We start from the raw sequence: 21,081 nt of genomic DNA, 5'->3' as shown, positions 1-21,081 counted from the left end.
TTTTAACCGATGCATGAAACTATACATTTTTAGACATAAGTTGTAACAGCTACCATTTTCTTTCAAAAGTTTGAGTCAAAGGTTTATTTATTTAGCACCTGACGGCTCTTTTTTGCTTCTCATCTGTAAACTCTCTGCATACTCTTTCACGTGATTCAGTTTATTTTCAAAGGGAGCATCGGTATGCTATGTGTTGAGGTGACAACGTGTTGTCACATACGAGCTCTTTTTTGTCTGTCTGTAAATCATTTAGGTTGTGTACCCAACGCACTTGTTAATCGAGAGATTAAGCAAATTACGCACTCTACCCCAACCAGTTGATCAGTTGATTTTCATGGTTGCAACAACAATTGCATCAAAACAAAATTAACCATGCAGCATTTACAGTACAAAAAGCACATAGCAAATGGCAACGCTTGTTTTTATTACATCAATATTCTCTTTTTCATACAATGCTTAGGTTTCTACATGCTAACCGGTTTTTACACCTGAGTAGATAATGAGCCTTTGAATCTTCTAAATCTGTTCATAGTTCGTTCAGTTTAATTTCTGCATCGATTTTCCCTTCTTTCTTTCTACCTGTCAATTCCAAATCCTGCACAGAGAGCTCACAGACGGAAAAGTTGATCCTGATGAGGTATTGCATACAAATCAACACAAACGGGACACTTGCATCATAAGAAAAGTTACATTGTTGTTCAGTTAGAGCTGGGCGATATGAGATTTTTTCATATCACGATATGTTTTTTTCATTTCAGGCGATAACGATATCTATCACGATATAAGCCAAATAACTATATTTGTAAGATTTAAATGTGCCGTTGCTCACAAGTAAAATGTGAAATAATCAGCAGCTTGTTTTTATTTAAATATTTATTTCCCATAATAAGTTCAACAGGGTAGATGTACTTAAGGAACATGAGACTTTTTCAGATAAATAAAGGCAAATATTGCAAACTACACAAAAGGCAGCCGCTAAAGCGTTTAAGTTTCAAAATAGAACAAACGAAACAGACTAAATTGTCAATTCCACTTAGAAACAAAATATTAATTCTAAAAATAAATCTTAGTTTGTTTTACAGAAGAACAGACAAAATTGACTAACTTTTGTCAATATCAAATAAACTGAGAACTAAAAGGAAATTCTCAATCTCTCCTTGTTGTATAGCTTAGCTTTTCAAACAGTTTTAACAGTTACTTTAGTCTGACATAGAGCTGGGCGATAGAACGATAACGATATGTATCGCGATATAACTTTTACTCGATAGAGAAATTAAGCTATCGCGATAGACTTCGCCGCTCTTGTCCAGCAATCCAAATTAAGTAGCGCAGAGCCGAACCAATCACAGCCGCAGCGTCACGTCGCGTGACTTGTTACGTACAGCACAAGTGCCAAGCCGCACGTGTGTTTGTTTGGGAAGCAGCCAGCGGGTAATGGAGCCAGCGCGTAATGGAGGAAATGAGTGTGCCGACTAGAAAAATCAACCGAGCGTGACCGAAGAGAAAACAGATGATGGTTCCAATGCCGGAGAGATTGTCGAACGGAAGAGCCATAGAAGTTCCGTAGTGTGAAGGTATTTCGGCTATTTCAAGTCTGACAAAAAACAGAGTAGCGTGCACTGTAAATTGTGCCGAAAGCAAGTCTGGAAATACAATAAACTGGTGCATGCGTCACACTGTGCGCCACGTTATTGTTTCGGTGAAATGAATTTCTACAATACTGTTACTGTTAATTGTACTCTCTGCAGTGTTTAAATGCTTACATATACACACAGTTACTGTCCGTCCACACTTACGACTCGGTTCTGCTTCTATGCCGCAGCTTTGTTTACTTTTTCCCACCGAGGCTTCTAGACTTCTGATTGGCCAACATTTCGGCACGGTTAGGAATCTAGCGCCACCTGCTGCTTTGGCATGTTCATAGCAGCGTTTTCCTTCATTTCTGCCTTTATGTGTGGACGGGATTATTTTTTAAAACGAAAACGGAAAATCTCCGTTTTCAAAAATACCCGTGTACGTGTGGACGTAGCCTCAGTCTCTGACTGGAAGCGCTAATTCGTCATTCGGCTTTTGTCAGACTAAAGTAACTGTTAAAACTGTTTGAAAAGCTAAGCTATACAACAAGGAGAGATTGAGAATTTCCTTTTAGTTCTCAGTTTATTTGATATTGACAAAAGTTAGTCAGTTTTGTCTGTTCTTCTGTAAAACAAACTAAGATTTATTTTTAGAATTAATATTTTGTTTCTAAGTGGAATTGACAATTTAGTCTGTTTTGTTTGTTCTATTTTGAAACTTAAACGCTTTAGCGGCTGCCTTTTGTGTAGTTTGCAATATTTGCCTTTATTTATCTGAAAAAGTCTCATGTTCCTTAAGTACATCTACCCTGTTGAACTTATTATGGGAAATAAATATTTAAATAAAAACAAGCTGCTGATTATTTCACATTTTACTTGTGAGCAACGGCACATTTAAATCTTACAAATATAGTTATTTGGCTTATATCGTGATAGATATCGTTATCGCCTGAAATGAAAAAAACATATCGTGATATGAAAACATCTCATATCGCCCAGCTCTAGTCTGACAAAAGCTGAATGACGAATTAGCGCTTCCAGTCAGAGACTGAGGCTACGTCCACACGTACACGGGTATTTTTGAAAACGGAGATTTTCCGTTTTTGTTTTAAAAAATAATCCCGTCCACACATAAAGGCAGAAATGAAGGAAAACGCTGCTATGAACATGCCAAAGCAGCAGGTGGCGCTAGATTCCTAACCGTGCAGAAATGTTGGCCAATCAGAAGTCTAGAAGCCTCGGCGGGAAAAAGTAAACAAAGCTGGGGCATAGAAGCAGAACCGAGTCGTATGTGTGGACGGACAGTAACTGTCTGTATATGTAAGCATTTAAACACTGCAGAGAGTAGAATTAACAGTAACAGTATTGTAGAAATTCATTTCACCGAAACAATAACGTGGCGCACAGTGTGACGCATGCACCAGTTTATTGTATTTCCAGACTTGCTTTCGGCACAATTTACAGTGCACGCTACTCTGTTTTTTGTCAGACTTGAAATAGCTGAAATACCTTCACACTACGGAACTTCTATGGCTCTTCCGTTCGACAATCTCTCCGGCATTGGAACCATCATCTGTTTTCTCTTCGGTCACGCTCGGTTGATTTTTCTAGTCGGCACACTCATTTCCTCCATTACGCGCTGGCTCCATTACCCGCTGGCTGCTTCCCAAACAAACACACGTGCGGCTTGGCACTTGTGCTGTACGTAACAAGTCACGCGACGTGACGCTGCGGCTGTGATTGGTTCGGTTCTGCGCTACTTAATTTGGATTGGCTGACCTTTTTTTTTTTTTTTTTTTTTGTAAGAGGACAAGAGCGGCGAGGTCTATCGCGACAGCTTAATTTCTCTATCGAGTAAAAGTTATATCGCGATACATATCGTTATCGTTCTATCGCCCAGCTCTATGTTCAGTATAAATAAAAATAGAATGATTTACTTTTTTTTTTTAACCTACAACAAGCAGATGTTGACAGAAAAAAGAAAAGAAAGAAAACAAGAAGAGTTGGCTTGTGCAGTCATGTCTATGTCCTGCAGGATGCTAAGTCTGGTCTGATCTGGTCTACTGGCACGTGTTAGGGTTCTCAGCATACAAACACACTGGATGAATGAATGACTGGTGGGATAACTAGTGAGTAATACAGCTGTATTAGAGGGATCACCTCACTAAGTCTAAATCGGATTTAATCTGACAAGTATCTGCCTGCGAGTCCATCCGACTGACAAACTGGTCAGTGGCTACAGACACTGACCTGTAAAAAGAGTTAGGAAAATGGACAAATATATTGGCTCTCTTCACTATTATGACCAACTCTTCATGTGGTGGTGTCGGTGGTAATGGGTGAGGTTAGGCTTTTACTTTTACCAATATATCAGCAATTGTCTGGCGGAAAATTTTAAACACACTGCCCAACCCAACTGGGAAAACTGTTCCTATGATTCATGTCAGTGAGGTGGGACGTAAACCTGATATAATCTGACGTAAAGCTTCCTTTATTTATATTATATTATATAAAGTCCACCCTATTTTTTTGACTACCAGCTACTTAAAAAGGCTGGGTAGGTTTGAAATATTATGACAGTCATACAGTCCTGCCAATGGGGAAAATGGAAAATAATTTTATTTTTCATTTATTAAAGCTAAAATTACATTTATGGTTTTCAAACTGGCAAAAATTGGTTCAGACAAAACTGTGGAAGAACCAAGTCTGCTTATGTATATATTCACTCCTTTAACATCCATCCATGAAACAAGGAAAACTGTTAATATTCAATTATATATAAATCAGATTTTTAATATTCAGTCACAGCTCTTTACACCGCCCTATAAGCAGCCATTCTGATCCAAGACAAGTCTGCTAAGAACCATTTCTAATTAGGTAGGACATGTGGTTCTCTGGGGCCACTTTGAAGGAAAATTATTTACATTTGTCGTTTCTAGATTAACTTATAACATTATAATAACCCTATTCATTCATTTATAACATTTTGGTGCACTACCCACATTTTTTATGACATGTAAACAAAGATCAGGTGTAAGAGTAGTGAGTAATGACAAACAGCGAGAAATTTAATGGGATATGTGCACAGACAGAGTGTTATCAATTAGTCACATTTATCAGGAATTTTTAAAGCGCTTTGAGGAAAGTAGAAAACATGACTGACTGACATATCCTCTTGCTACAAATCAATCTGTCTGACTGTCTGGAGCTCTTGAAGCCATGCCGTTCCTAAACTGAAGTCCCAGGACCTCCAGGGTTAAGAGAGAAGCAGCTGGGTCGAGTCTGACCTTCCCATGATGGCTACTACCTAAATAAACACTTCATTATTTTCTCTCAGAGCCCTTCAGATATTCATCTCACCAGCTGCGTTCATGTCAATTAGCTCATCCTTCCTCTGCAGTAGTTAGCGGCACCAGGAGTCCACGGCATAGCGTGCAAGCATAGAGTTAGTCTCTCAGTCTGACTGAGACACTATAACCTGACCAAATGTAAAAGGTCAGTGCTCCCTGTCTGCTTGAAGTCTAGGGTGTCAGACGAATCAACTAAGTAGAAAAACCAGCAAACACTCACAAACTTTAGTAAACTGACCACAGTCAGGTAGATGACGTTAAACATTGGCCATAAAAATACTGCATGTGTACTTGAGAGCTTTGGTGATTGTGGCTAGCAGAGCTAAAATCAGCAACCCTCATTTCTTGCAGGCTAGATCCATATACATGTGCAGAATATGGTTAGACATGTTTATGTCAGTTTATTCTGACATAGTGGGCAATCATTGCCTCTTTTTGTTACATATGAAATATGTCCCTCACACTCACAGATCTCAGACAGAAAGTGATAAAGGCATTGCCGTCCTGACTACTATGGGAGATGTTGAAACATCTTTGAGTCAATAGGCAACTGCTATTATAGATTTTAAAAAAAAAAATTTGTTTAACAGGTGCAAATCCACACTAATAATGTTCAGGACTATGTCTGACCTGGTGTGCTCTTTCTGCCAGACTATGAGCTTCTCACAGTCAAGTTTCAGAGATGTTAGAGGTAATTAAACATGGGCTGCAAGTTCAAAGTGTATAAATACACATGAAGTGATTAGAAACCACCTCAGAAAGAACTACTTCTTCTAGCTGCCCCTCTGTTGGTCTTCCTTGGTCTCTTGTGTTCTGGGGGCCTCTGGATGTCTGGAGTTTTGATCTCCTCCACACCTGCTTCATGCCCTGGAGGACGGGGCTGTGGCCCCCCCCACCCTCTAGCAGATTATTACATGAAGGAACCTTTTAAAAAACAAAAAACAAGCGCGTCCATGCTCACAGGTGTACACACGGGTGATCACACCCACAAACTACACCCTTTTTGGCTCCTACCTCAAAGCACACTGTGTTCTGTTGATCTTATGTGCTGCACAATAATGTTTAACATTTAGTATTTACTGTCATATTCCCATATATCATTGTGATGTTGTTTATTCTATTACTCTTGTTCTCTTCTGCTTGTTTTCTTTTTTCTTTCTCAGCAGGTGATCCAGGTGATTGATATATGCATTTTTTTTCTCTGCCCGTTCTGTTGGTTTTTGTCTTTTGCCCTTCTCCCCCGTCCCTCTTCTCAGCTGTTTCTCTTTCCCTCTTTCTTTCTCCCCTTCTTTCCCCCAGTCAAGTCTGTCCCGTATTCAGTAAGTGAAAATAAAATAAACAATAAAAGGTGAATCAAATGGACCATTACGGCAAGGCTGGGATGGTCAGTTTGGTAAAGTAAATCCGTTGGGCATCTTTCTTTGCCTTTAGACAACAATTCTGATGGCAAAAGAGCCAAACGGGACAGGCCAAAAAAAAGAAAAAAGAAAAAAAAGAAAGAGCTTCTTCAAGCAGTTAAGATTACCTTCATTAATGTGAAGAAACAGCCCAAAGACAAGTCTGAGGTGAGGTGGGAAAGAATAGAATATGGAAATGATCGTGGCTCAAGAGTTGGGAGTTCGCCTTGTAATCGGAAGGTTGCCGGTTTGAGCCCCGGCTTGGACAGTCTCGGTTGTTGTATCCTTGGGCAAGACACTTCACCCGTTGCCTTCTGGTGGTGGTCAGAGGGCCCGGTGGCGCCAGTGTCCGGCAGCCTCGCATCTGTCAGTGCGCCCCAGGGTGGCTGTGGCTACAATGTAGCTTGCCATCACCAGTGTGTGAATGTGTGTGTGAATGGGTGGATGACTGGATGTGTGAAGCGCTTTGGGGTCCTTAGGGACTAGTAAAGCGCTGTACAAATACAGGCCATTTACCATATGGAAAAAAGAGAAAAGAAAAGCAATAAAACACAAACAAAGAGAGCAGAATTGACAGAAATGTTATAGCTGAAAGAGAACAAAACAAAAAACCTGAGGTAAGAACAATATAACAACCAGTAGTTAAGGTCACTAGTAGTTCCAGTTTTGAAGTGCATAAATACCCCCATCTCTCTCAGGAGTCACTGCACCTAGTGCTCCGATTACCACTGGGACCACTGTTACCTTCATCCTCCACATCTTCTCGAGCTCTTCTCTGAGCCTTTGGTACTTCTCCAGCTTCTCGTGTTCCATCTTCCTGATGTTGCTGTCATACAGAACCGCTATATCTATCACTATGGCCGTTTGTCTACCACCACTATGTCCGGTTAGTTTGCCACCACCATTTTGTCCGTCTGTATCTGGAAGTCCCACAGGATCTCAGCTCAGTCATTCTCCACCACCCTTGGGGGCATCTCCCGTTTTGACCTCGGAACTTCCAGGTTATACTCGGCACAGATGTTCCTATACACCATAGGTGTCAAACTCTGGCCCGCGGGCCAAATTTGGCCCGCAGCCTAATTACATTTGGCCCGCGAAGCCATACCAAATTACTATTAGAGCTGGCCTACTGGTATTATACAGCTAATATATATATATTGTTTAGTATTAAGCTATGCTTGTTCCAAATTCAGTTTTCCAGCTAAACTTGTTTGAGTCCATAAGAAAAGATTCATTTTTATATCTGGAGGAAGTTTTTTTTTAAATAAATATTAATGTTAGCCCGCGACTTTGTTCCAGTTTTGAATTTTGGCCCACTGTGTATTTGAGTTTGACACCCCTGCTATACACTATGCCGCCCACTTTGTTATGGCGTTCCATGTATGCCTTGCCTGCTAGCATCTTGCACCATGCTGTTATGTGCTGGATTGTCTCAGGGGCATCTTTACACAGCCTGCACCTGGGGTCTTGCCTGGTGTGATAGACCCCAGCCTCTGTGGGTCTTGTGCTCAGAGCTTGTTCCTGTGCTGCCATGATTAGTGTCTCTGTGCTGTCTTTCAGTCCAGCTTTGTCCAGCCACTGGTAGGATTTCTGGATATCAGCCACCTCCTCTATCTGCCGGTGGTACATACTGTGCAGGGGCCTGTCCTTCCATGATGGTTCCTCGCCATCCTTCTCTTTCTTGGGTTTATGCTGCCTGAGGTATTCACTGAGCACGCTGTCAGTTGGGGCCATCTTCGTGATGTATTCGTGGATGTTCGTCGTCTCATCCTGGACTGTGGTGCTGACACTCACCAGTCCCCGGCCTCCTTCCATCCGCTTAGCGTACAGCCTCAGGGTGCTGGACTTGGGGTGAAACAAGGAGCTTCCTTGTCTTGATGTCAGTGGCTTCTATCTCCTCCTTTGGCCAACTTATTATACCAGCTGGGTATCTGATCACGGGCAGGGTGTAGGTGTTGATAGCCCGGATCTTGTTACACACGTATACACACGTGTACACACACGTATACACACACGTATACACACACGTATACACACACGTATACACACGTATACACACGTATACACACGTATACACACGTATACACACGTATACACACGTATACACACGTATACACACGTATACACACGTATATATGGCTGGGAGATATATATATGTATAGTGAATAACCAAACAGCAATCACTCCTCAAACCCTTTCACATTAGACTGATTTTTACAAGAACTAAAACTGCAGAGTCATGTGACACACAAACATTGTTTCTGCAAGAGGAAACTACGGTTATGAGGTACAGGTTAGGCAAGCCACTTTTAGAGTGAGTGAGTGAGTGAGTGAGTGAGTGAGTGAGTGTGTGTGTGTGTGTAGCATTATCCTAATACATATTTCTGCTGCCTTAGTCCCATGCAATCTATGCGAGTTAATTGCAAAACAGGTAATAATACTAGAACGCAAGGTAGTGGTCATTCGACTTCATATACTACTGGGAAGCTTAATCTATAGTAATACTGTTTTTTTGGAGATATGAACTTTTATATTTATAATCCAAATATGCGAGAATAATTAGTATCTACAGATATATATTTTTTTATATCAGTGGATGGAAGCAGAAAAAAACATCACTTTCCTTCACATTGAAACTCTCCATGCAGGCAATTTAATGAAGGATTTATTGGTCTTTTGATGTGAAAATACTGACTGTAAGGGAAAAAAAACTCTTATTAGCGTGCGTGCATGTATACCTGTTTGCTTCACAAGTAAAACCAGTGTGAAGCACTGTGAAAAGTTAAAAATAAAGAACCTAATGAAAAACTGCGAAACATTACCTGACACGGACATGCTTGTGTGTGGACACATGCCCTTTGCCCCGACACCGCCACAAACAAAACCTCATTCTACAGGAAAAGAATTATCTAGGTCCTACATTTATTACATTAAAATTCAACTGACTGTATTAATCACACATATAGAGAGCAAATACAACCTTTTCATGAGCCATAAGAAAAAAAACTTCCCTGGTAATAATAAAAACTCAAGTGATAAACCAATAATCTCAAATCATTACTCCCCTGTTTCAATACATTCAGCAGCATGTGTGCATGGTAAGATCCTACAGATCAGTGTGAGTCTGCATGTGCGTTTATTCCTGAACAGAGGAAAGGATGACGCTGCCAGTGTCGTTATAAATAGCCTGTGCTGCCTTTACACACACACACACACACACAGACATACAGAGGGTATTTCAAAGTCCCTGCATACCACAGTGCTGGGTAATCCCGTGGCTGTCTCAGCCTGTTTAACCTGTTCAGCAGAGAAACTACAGATGCAACAACGCACAGATTTTATATGCCCAATTTACATTCAGACCTGTGCCTTTTAACGAAACAACAGTTTGGCTCCCCTGAAAGGGATGAAGTCTAATCGTAGACTGGAATGTGGGCTGCATTCAATGAATATCTGCTTTGAATTTTGGTTAGCCCTGGACTAAGTTTAGCCCCTGGTCTGAAAAATGAGTCCTACAACTATTTTTATCTCATTCTCTGCATTTAACAGATTCTTGGCTTTACTGTCCACTTTCTAATGACAGAAATTACTTAAATAATTCAGAAGAAAGACACATTATTTATTTAAATAAATAAATAAATACATCCCATTTATAAGAAAACCTGGCAGATACACTAAATTTTCATTTTATCTTTTTGGTTTAGAACCAAGAGCACTCTTAATGGCTAAGAGTGCAACAATTTAGATTTTCAGTCCATGTATTGCCTGATCAAACTTAAAATAAGTGAGAATAAATTATCACTTCCACATGAGTATTATGGTATGAAATGATGGTCCCACACTATGAGATGGGAGAAGTTTGTATTGTGATTTCAACCTCTGTTTCAGTTATTGGCAGTTATACATGTCCAGGTCCAAAGTCTCCTTCAGTTCCCAAAAATCGAACACGGGGACCATACTGACAGTTAAACAGTCCAAACTCTTTCAGCTCCAATAAAATGATTAGTGTGGCTGTTACAATAAACTTTAACACCAAGTCATCCATGAAAGAGAGAATTTAGCCGAGTTAGGAATCCACTGGAAGTTAGTCAGAAGTATTTATTTAAAAAAACAGAACGAAAGAAAAAAATAAAATGTACAGCTGTTTTATAAGTGCAGATATAAATGAAAACTAACATCTAAATAGCAGCAACATTTGGAGGGCTCCTAAGTTGGGCCAGTTGACATTTAATAATGTACTGCCTGGCTACAGATTTAGTAAATCGTTCTTGGTGAAAATCTTGCTTTTTAGGGTCCCTGATGGGCAGAGATAAATGCCATCATTTGATAGAAAGACAAGTCTGAGTTGATGCATCCATAATGCCAGGTTAGTCATTAATATGTTGCTGCAAAATTTGGATTTGTAACTACAAAAAGGTCCCAACTCAGTAGAGATGCACCGATCAACTCCCCAATCAGGAACTTGGCCAGCGTTTTCTGCCCTGACTGAGAAAAGGCTAGTTCATGTATGCACAACACATGCACACAGCAATGCAGACAAATCATCATATGCACATGCACAACCACACACTATGTCAAAACCATCTAACCTCCTCACTGCAAGTGAAGACACAGTTCGCCAAAGTAAAACACAAGAGTGAAAAAGTTCATAACAACAATCCCACTGAGACAAAGAACCTAACAAAGGAAAAGTGGTTAAAGCTACAACTATCCAGATCTTAGAGCCAGACACAAGCCAGCAGCCTCAGCGTGAGCAAAAGATCAAAGCAATTACGAGACAAATTACGGAGATGAGTGGGAAAAGAGAGAAGGGTCAATGCCCTGTTATCTGGTGAAGTTATAAAAATACTAGGAAATGATGCAAGTACCTGACATTTGGTTTGTTATATAAATCTGTTGAACTTGACATTGTTTGCCTACATAAAATATGACAGGTAAAGGTAGGTGTACAGCACCTCATTTTCATTCAATTATTTGTAACTCTTTCCAGTGACGGCAAACTTTATTTTCAATTTTCCAATGAGAGAAGATCTTGTAATGTACTGCAGTTTGGGGGAAAATTCTTAAATTTAACAATTTATTTTATTATGAAAGTAAAACGTTGCATTGAAGCAGAGTGGGTATATGCTATCAGTTAAAATTGAAGAAAATTCCAACTGGTGCATCTTTAAATCCTGATCCTTTTCAATTATGTAATTTTAGATAGCAGGTTAAGTCAACTACTTTAAATTTAAAAACATATGTGTGAAGATTTTCTCCAAAGTCGTTCAGTCACATCAGTCCACAGAACAAAGAGTTATCAATTAAGTGGTTTTAAAGCCGTATTTAATTTGCTGAAAACTTCCTTTTTTAAAAATTAAAAGCTGGGCAATATCAGCAAAATGCACACATTTGTTAAGTAAGCTACCCTACCTCAACTACACACTCACTAATCCTGCTTAGTGCCCCAATCGCTTAAAAGTTTATTATGAACCAGAAAAAGCCCCGACTAGTCACAGCATCAGCTGTTCTTATGGAGGTTCCTAACAGAAGTGACGAGGAAGCAATAAGAAGAGCTGGTTGAACTCTCTAAACTGTGGGCAGAAATACATTTTCCCAAGGGCTCACGTGAGAAAAAGAAGAGAAAACTGAGCATATCTGAGTTCAGTTTATTGGTGTGGCCCTCCACAAGGGTCAGTTTCTCATGTGGCCACCTTGGAAAAAATCAATTTCCCACCCCTGCTCTAAACACTAAAAACATGTGCTACAGCACTTCCTTTATAACTAAAGAGACAATGCCTCCCCACAATTCATAGTGACACAAACTAATCCATCAGCATAACTGACACAGATAGTGACACAGATTATTGTCACAGATTATACTGTTGTTAACATTGCTTTTTCATTTCATCCCACAACCTGCTCATATATTTCAAACTTTGAACAGCAGCCTGTTAAATCCACAGCAACACTATCATTATTAGTATTAATAATGATAGCTGTATTAAAATCTGCTACCTGGATTCATGAAGGTAAAAATGATTTATAAATATTCAAGTCAGAATTATAAGGCATATTAAATTATCCCAAGTTGATGTAAGGGTTACCATGATTCAGTTTGGAATAAGTTGGATCTCCTGCAACATTTTAAGCTCTTAGGTAATAACCTTATTTACACAGTAAAAGAAAGGTTGTGAGCTAATTGGGCTCATTCATGGAAAATATAAGTAAACAAGATGAGCAGCTAACATTGCAAAATTCCTCTTTATAGGGCTTTTATTCCTGTCTATTTAAAGATGCAAACCAATGAGGTGATATTTCTCACTGGTGGTTCTCTTTATTTGGCCAACCCATAAGAAGACATGGAGTAAATTTAAGTTAGTCCAGACGCTTTTCTTTGCAAGCTCCTTTGACTACGATGACCTGGATGACTGAGAACCTTCACAGACACATGGAGTAAAGTAACTATCTACTGTAGTTTCAGGCCCACATAAAAACCAAAGTAAAGCAATTTAAGTAAAGTAATTTTCAGTGCTGTTGCCGCTTACCTTGCCAGTCTTGTGGTCAAACCACACCAGAGCGTGATTCCTGGACAGCACCTTGCAGTCGAAGGTGGCGTTGTTCTGGGCTGGCCGGCACCGAGCCACCGACCTGCCGATCTTGACGGGCTCATCCAGGTACACATGCCGCTCCTGGAATGGGTGCGAGTTGGGTCGGCAGGCGAATATTGCCAGCGCTGAAGGCATTGATTTTGGCTTGAGAGTATTACTCCAACCAGTGACGAGGGGCAAGTTTTCTTGATCCAGAGTGGCAGGTTTTTCTGGTGGAGTCCCTCCTCCAAAAAAAAATAGGAATAATCTACGATATCTGCGGCCTATCTGTAGGCTGAAATGTTAGTCCTCTAATCTTCTAGGCACTAACTAGTAAACATGGTCCTCTCTTGTGTGTGAGAAATAAAAAACAAACCAACAGGTATAAAAAAAGACAGGACATTCCCCTCACTGACTGCCCACCGAAGCTACATAACGACGCTTATATGTGACAGCAGGCACTATGTACAGACCAAGCTGCCATGTGTCAAGACATACATGAGTGAGTATAGCACTGACAGCCCCTCACGTCCATCAAACTCCTTCTGTGCTGACTAAACTGTCTGTTTAACGTATATCAAGAGCAGTAGATCCAATTATTGCGCGCTTCTGAGCTGTGTTGTCTTCTCTTGCAGCAAGCTAACAGCAGGCACACACCCCAGCGTTCATCACCCTATACACACATACACACAACACACACGCGTCTGTCATTTACTAAAGTGTCATCTATAAGTGTAGTTGACATGTATGGGTCTTCATAATCTGAGTGACCTTGTTGCCCTGATGCAGGGAACCTTAGCTACCTTCCTATCTCCCTACCTTCACCACTCCCTCCACCAGAGAACACCTAGCGAGCCCGAACGCCAAAACACCCCTGAGTTATAAAACTAAAGCAGCTCAATGCCCACTCTTCGTCTGAATTAGTCAGCGGAGACGTTTCAAAACCATCCACCGGGATGAACAGGGGAGGATTATCTGGTCGTCTTGTGCAACTAAAATGCTAATTGGCTAACTCGCTGGTGGACAGGCGAAGCGCTAACTCTCTTTTGGCGTTGTACTAGAAAGCTAGGTTAAGCTAGGCTAGGCTAATGAGTACTGACAAAGTTATCTTCCAGGTCCACAAATTTTTTCTCCCCATCTTTTTCAACCAGTCCGCTTACCGAATGGATACGGTATACCATCCCTGTCACCTGGAGTAAATAAAAGCAACACGCTAGCGCTTCTTTTTGCTAATATAGAGCTCTGCAGGCGAGCGTTAGCATTGAAGGGAGCTACCTAGCAGCTAGCCGGCTAACTGACAGTCAAAGCAGAAACCGACGCGGAAAAATCCGGGGAGTTTCTTGACTGCGGGTCCTCACGCATCACACACCAGTCCGATTATTTTCTGGGGAAAGCCCCAGTAAGAAACACAAGTTATGCCGCTGTCGTCTGTTGCAGTGTACCTCGTGGTTGCCGCTATAAGTTTTATATTAATGCCGTCGCCTTCCAACAGTTTTGTGGAAGGAATCTAGAAGAAGTTGTCCTCCTCCGCAAGTCCCAGCCGCCATACTGTAACTAGAGAGCAGACAGCGGTGGTGCGTTCACTGAACGATAGACAGCCGGAGGGATGCGTTCACTGACCAGCTGACATGAGCACCACCCACTGCTGAGCTCGTTAAGTCAGACTCGGAAAAAGTAATGAGCTTAAAAGATAAATACATAGATACAAACAGAATTATGAATTATTAAAAATATATAACGTGATTAACACTGACGATAAAAATGTAAGCACTTTTTTAAATGTAAAAAAGTAGATACGAGTAACGTGTTACAAAGTTGGTATTAAAGCACAACATATTTCACATACAAACACCTCTTCAAATAATAATGACAAAGAAAATTACTTTATACCAAAATCCTATAATCTGTTTACATCCTCTTTGCAAGAGTTCACATAATAATCTAAACGTATTGCACAAAGATTGCAGGACTAGAAACCACCCAGACAGTGAAAATACCTCAGATTAACGCACAAATACAAATATGGCTAACTCCCTCAGAGCTCAAAGGGACGTGTGAGGAAATTCTACTATAGACCCAAATCTATTTCTACTTAGTTTATATACAGAAGAACACAAATATATAAGCTAACATAAAAGCTAGAAGCACTGTTTTGGTGAAATAAAACCCTCATAAACCAAACGTTAAACACAAGATAAAACAAATGATGTCAAATCTTCCATGAAACGGTATCATGAAAGTCAAAAGGGCTGAATTTTGTTTAGAATATGGATCTATGAGAAAAGATGCTTTTTTGTAAACCACACAATTTCTTATGTTGTTTTGTTTTTATCCTTTGCTATGGTTTAAAGGTTAAGGTTAAGGTTCTTTATTTGTCACATGCATAGTTATACAAGTATAACACACAGTGAAATGTAGCCTGAGAAAAACATATATATATATATATATATATATATATATATATATATATATATATATATATATATATATATATATAAAACACCCAGCACGCCCCTGCGGGCGGTTTATCCTTCAAGCTCGGGTCCTCTACCAGAGGCCTGGGAGCTTGAGGGTCCTGCGCAGTATCTTAGCTGTTCCCAGGACTGCGCTCTTCTGGACAGAGATCTCCGATGTTGTTCCCGGGATCTGCTGGAGCCACTCGCCTAGCTTGGGAGTCACCGCACCTAGTGCTCCGATTACCACGGGGACCACCGTTACCTTCACCCTCCACATCCTCTCGAGCTCTTCTCTGAGCCCTTGGTATTTCTCCAGCTTCTCGTGTTCCTTCTTCCTGATATTGCTGTCATTCGGAACCGCTACATCGATCACTACGGCCGTCTTCTTCTGTTTGTCTACCACCACTATGTCCGGTTGGTTAGCCACCACCATTTTGTCCGTCTGTATCTGGAAGTCCCACAGGATCTTAGCTCGGTCATTCTCCACCACCCTTGGGGGCATCTCCCATTTTGACCTCGGGACTTCCAGGTTATACTCGGCACAGATGTTCCTGTACACTATGCCGGCCACTTGGTTATGGCGTTCCATGTATGCCTTGCCTGCTAGCATCTTGCACCCTGCTGTTATGTGCTGGATTGTCTCTGGGGCATCTTTACACAGCCTGCACCTGGGGTCTTGCCTGGTGTGATAGACCCCAGCCTCTATGGATCTTGTGCTCAGAGCTTGTTCTTGTGCTGCCATGATTAGTGCTTCTGTGCTGTCTTTCAGTCCAGCTTTGTCCAGCCACTGGTAGGATTTCTGGATATCAGCCACCTCCTCTATCTGCCGGTGGTACATACCGTGCAGGGGCCTGTCCTTCCATGATGGTTCCTCGTCTCCCTCCTCTTTCTTGGGTTTCTGCTGCCTGAGGTATTCACTGAGCACTCGGTCAGTTGGGGCCATCTTCCCAATGTATTCTTGGATGTTCGTTGTCTCATCCTGGACTGTGGTGCTGACACTCACCAGTCCCCGGCCCCCTTCCTTCCGCTTAGCGTACAGCCTCAGGGTGCTGGATTTGGGGTGAAACCCTCCATGCATGGTAAGGAGCTTTCTTGTCTTTATGTCAGTGGCTTCTATCTCCTCCTTTGGCCAGCCTATTACCCCAGCTGGCTACCTGATCACGGGCAGGGCGTACGTGTTGATGGCCCGGATCTTGTTCTTACCATTCAGCTGACTCCTCAGGACTTGCCTGACCCTCTGCAGGTACTTGGTGGTTGCAGCTTTTCTTGCGGCCTCTTCATGGTTCCCATTCGCCTGTGGGATCCCCAAGTACTTGTAACTGTCCTCTATGTCTGCAATGTTGCCTTCTGGTAGTTCAATCCCCTCAGTTCTGACTACCTTCCCTCTCTTTGTTACCATCCGACTACACTTCTCCAGTCCGAACGGCATTCCAATGTCATTGCTGTATATATATATATATATATATATATATATATATATATATATATATATATATATATATATATATATATATATGTGTGTGTGTGTGTGTGTGTGTGTGTGTGTGTGTGTGTGTGTGTGTGTGTGTAGTATATACATTGGGTGAATGTGCAGTAGTAGCAGCAAGCAGGTGAATTCTGTACATTAATATGAATAGACATCTGACTATTTTACAGGATAGACAATATAAACATATTTAAAATTAAAGGAATTGAAACAGGTTTCCCTGTTTTACTGGAGTGGGTTTTTTTCTTTCAAGAACATGGACTCATTTGTGTTAAATATGAAAACTGGATTATTGTTCAGTCTTTTTTTCAGAACCTTTCTTCTTGTTTTTTGTTTTTTTCATTGTCCATTACACAGGCCTGAATATATTAATTGCTTAAGAAATATGGAAGTCCTAATAAATGGTATAATCTAGAAAGAAAAAACAGAACAGATTTGTATCTACTTTACTTAAAAAAAATCACCTGGTTTCTTTTCAAGTACCTTTTTGATTCTCATCACCTGCAGTTTATTAATCAGAGCAGTATATTTGAGTTTGCATCAGATGGACATCATCCCAGCAATGCAGCTTAGGGAAAGGACAGCAGGTTGGGGGTGGTTTTAGAGGAGATCATATTCTGCTTCTGGCCCCAGAAATGTCCCTGTGGTGCTCTGGTGAACAGACAGCTGAGAACAAATCGATGGTGGATGAGACTGTAAAGCAGATAAAAAAATAAAGCAAAGCTTTGCTGTTTTTTCTTAGATTCAGCCATAATTTATAGGACATGTGACTAAAGTATTCATAATTACTCTCCATAAGTGTTTGGAATTTTCTGCATCAATTTTTTTATTGGCTGTAAGGAAATATAAAAATTATATAATTGTTGCTTCTAGCAGCTGAACTGTGACCAGGCTTCAGTCTACACACTTCACTGAGAAAAGAAGGGCTAAAAGTTTAATTGAACAGTTTGAACACTAACTTTTAAGAATGGGGATGTTGTTGTTTCATCAGCTTTTGGGGAAAAACACTTTTCTTGAAAGAGACAGACAGGTTTGGTGCTGTTCTCATTCATATTAAGTTAGTCAAGAGGTCGCAGGCATTTTTTTTATATTCCTTAAAATGAAGGAACTTTTTTTCTGTATTGAAACTTTTTCTCAGAGTTTATTGAGTTGTTGCCAGTTTCCTAACTAATCTGAAGCCATTGTTGCTAGTCCTTCTTGTTTTCAATCAGCCTCAATAATACAGCAGAGCTGTTACGAAACATGCAGAGACTTTCCAACATGATCAGAAACATATCTGAACCATTAAAAGTGCCACGTGCACATTAAAGCAAATGACTTCCTCAAAACAAGAAACCCAAAAAGCAGCCTGATGTCAGACAGAGTTATCAACTCCTTACACTCTGAAAGTGAGAAATATTCAGTGCATTCCACATTTTTTCCAGTTTCACCTACTTCCAAAGTGTATGGAGAAGAACAAGGGGCTAAAGAGGTTGAAGATGTAAAGCATTGCAGCCTGTGGCTTTTAGTGTCAGGAATAACACTGTATAACACTCCACTTAATGCATCCCTTCTCCAGTGATCAAATAAAACCTACACCCATCCATTCACACAGACTGAATATATAAATATTTGCTTGTTTTTTGTTTGTTTCTTTTTTGTGGTAAAAATGTTTTGTTATCTGTAAGTAATTCCTCTTTTCCTCTAAATGTCCAAGACTGGGTAGGTTTGATAAGATCAGAATATTTAAATTCTTGCATGGCTGTTTAGCTTAGTTTTCCCTCATATTACTAAAAATCAATCTTCACAACAAAATCCCAGCAAGAAAAAAGTATGTTGAGCTATGTAAGCCAGTCAATTTCTTCATCACAAGAAAAGGGCATAAGACCTTGTACTGTTGCTTGAGATCTCAGTAGGTCTAAGAGGGCAGAGGATTGAAACAGGATTCACTTTGGGATCAGACTGATCATTAGGCTGTTCCAAATATACCAGAGTGAAGGACGAGATAAGAACTGAGTGACTGACAGACTCCTGCGATGTAAACATCAGACCTTATAGGACAGTGATATTAAAGTCATTTTAAACTGTGGGCCACAAACATGCAGCCCATTTTGATGTGAAGTGAGCTGGACCAGTGAAACAGTATTTCTTAGTTTTTCTGTATGATAAAGAAAAGCTGCAGTCATAGATCAAATAAATGTGTCACTATGACTGTTTGGGCTTAAACTGTAAGAAATAAATGTGTAAAATTACAGAAAAGGTTCTGGTAGATCATTTCCCAGACTGTGCTGTAAAACAGAAAGGTTCTGTTCTTTACGGAAAGATCATAATTTCTATAGCTGATAGTAAAAAAAAACAGGACCTTTTCTGTTATTTAATTTTGTCTGTTACTTAATTACAGATAGTATGGCAAGTTTATTTATATAGCACAATTCAACAGCAAGGTGATTCAAAGTGCTTTACAGAGACATTAAAAAACAAAAACAAATAAAAAAGCATGATTTAAAATGGAAAAAAAGAAAGGAACAGTAGATAAAATCAGTAGTTAAAATGTAAGTTTTGAAATATAATTTGAAGTATAATTAAGTCCAGATCCCAAATTGGATTTGGATTATAATTAAGTAACAAATACTATACATATACTATAAACTAATAGATTTTGCACAAATACAGCAAATACTTTGGTGCAATACGAATGGCCATGGGAGAAGTTTATCAGCAAGAGGAACAGTTAAATTTATTAAAATACAGCGCAGTCCAAAATGTATGCCTTACTTCACATTTTCCAAAGCCGTCCAGTGGGCCAGATACTGTAGCGGCCCAATTCTGGCTTCTCTGCCTTATATTTGATACCCTTGTTATAGGTTTTCATTTTGAAGTTTTGGAGTTTTCCTGTAAAGTGTTCCTGGTGCAGGTTTTTTTTTGTGGGATAGACCCCATCGTGGTCCCTGCGTTGCCTAGCCCTCCTGCAGAGAGAGCAGAGCACCAGCTGTCACTGTGCTAACAGTCTGACTATTATATGAGATTTAACAGCATCTTACTGTGTTTAGCTTCTTAGCCCAGTTTGACATCACTATGTCCATTTAACAGAGGCTGTTTGTGGGATACAAAGCCTTAGAAGCTGAACTCCATTACATCTTAGTTTAATTACAACACTCTTTAGTGATCTGATAAATGTTGGGGTTTGTGTGCTCCCAGACCTCATTCATTGCATTTCATTATCTATCAATGCAAAGTGTTGTTTTTTTATATTTAATGTATTATCACTAATGTCAGGTTATCAATGTGAATATTTTATATTTGAAATTGTATACAAAAACATAAGAATGTATAACTATTACATTCATTATAACTTACATGTTTGTACCATGTGATATTTGAACATCCCCAAAAAGGCCTCACTTGGACTTTGGATTTTTTTTATTAATTTATTTTCTGTTTAGTTGATAACTTAGCTCTTTAGTATGCACAGGTGTTTCGTTTTGTTTCGTTATGTTTTTTTTTTCTTGGGATAAGATATACTTTATTTATGAAAAAAATACAATAGAAAAATGGGAGCAAAAATTACAAAAAATCATAATAAAACACGAAAAAAGAATAATTGTGTTAAAAAACTAAACATATGACAATAAAGTATGTAAAAAAGCAATGTACATTTACATTTATTTAGTGACAGATCAAATACTGTTTTCTGTGGCTCAAGATATAAAATGCAAGAACAATTAAAACCAAGTCATTTAGTATGAATTGGTTTAAATTTGCATTACTTTACTGAAATCCAGTACTGCTCATTTTGTGGAAAAATATCTTATTGACTTGATTACTATTCTTACCCATAAGTAGACTAATTTGCATCACAACTTAGGCCACCAAGGTTTGTTTGTGCCCTCTGTTTGCAGTTTGGTTCATCCATCTGCTTGCTCGGTGATAGAGCTATTAAAAGGATTTAGATAAAGCTGATTTACTGCCTTCAGAGTCAGGCTGTAATTGAAGACGTGATTCATTCAGTGATGGGAGTTATACTTAGCAATGTGGATGTGTGTGGGGGGGAGGTGGTGGAGTGGGGGAGTTCAGATCACAAAGAATGAACTGTAGCTAGCACTGCCAGCAGCAGGTGTCATTAAGGAATATATTATCGTATATAGTAATATGAAAATGATCTTAATCATCAACATGTCTATCTACAGGTGGTCTGTAGTGGTACAACTGAATCATTTGACCACCTACTCAATTCATCAATGGGCTTTGATCAGTGGTTGTTGATCAATGG

General features: G+C 39.8%; 1 protein-coding gene across 6 annotated transcripts in view; it reads right to left on the bottom strand.

Annotated features, from left to right (window-relative positions):
* Positions 1-14,466, bottom strand: part of slmapa (sarcolemma associated protein a) — an 86,954-nt gene extending 72,488 nt beyond the window's left edge. For all 6 annotated transcript variants that reach the window (XM_085407062.1, XM_085407061.1, XM_085407063.1 and 3 more), the window contains exon 1: positions 12,849-14,466. In XM_085407062.1, coding sequence (XP_085263188.1) covers positions 12,849-13,046 — 198 coding nt within the window. In that variant the 5' untranslated portion in view covers positions 13,047-14,466. The remainder of the gene's footprint in view (positions 1-12,848) is intronic.
* Positions 14,467-21,081: the final 6,615 nt, after the last annotated feature.

The sequence above is a fragment of the Rhamphochromis longiceps genome, linkage group LG5, assembly GCF_057381845.1.
Source record: "Rhamphochromis longiceps isolate RC_006_pf linkage group LG5, R_longiceps_female_GT1.1, whole genome shotgun sequence".
Taxonomy (NCBI): domain Eukaryota; kingdom Metazoa; phylum Chordata; class Actinopteri; order Cichliformes; family Cichlidae; genus Rhamphochromis; species Rhamphochromis longiceps.
Note: the sequence above shows the minus strand (reverse complement) of the source record. Positions and strands in the feature narration are given on the sequence as shown.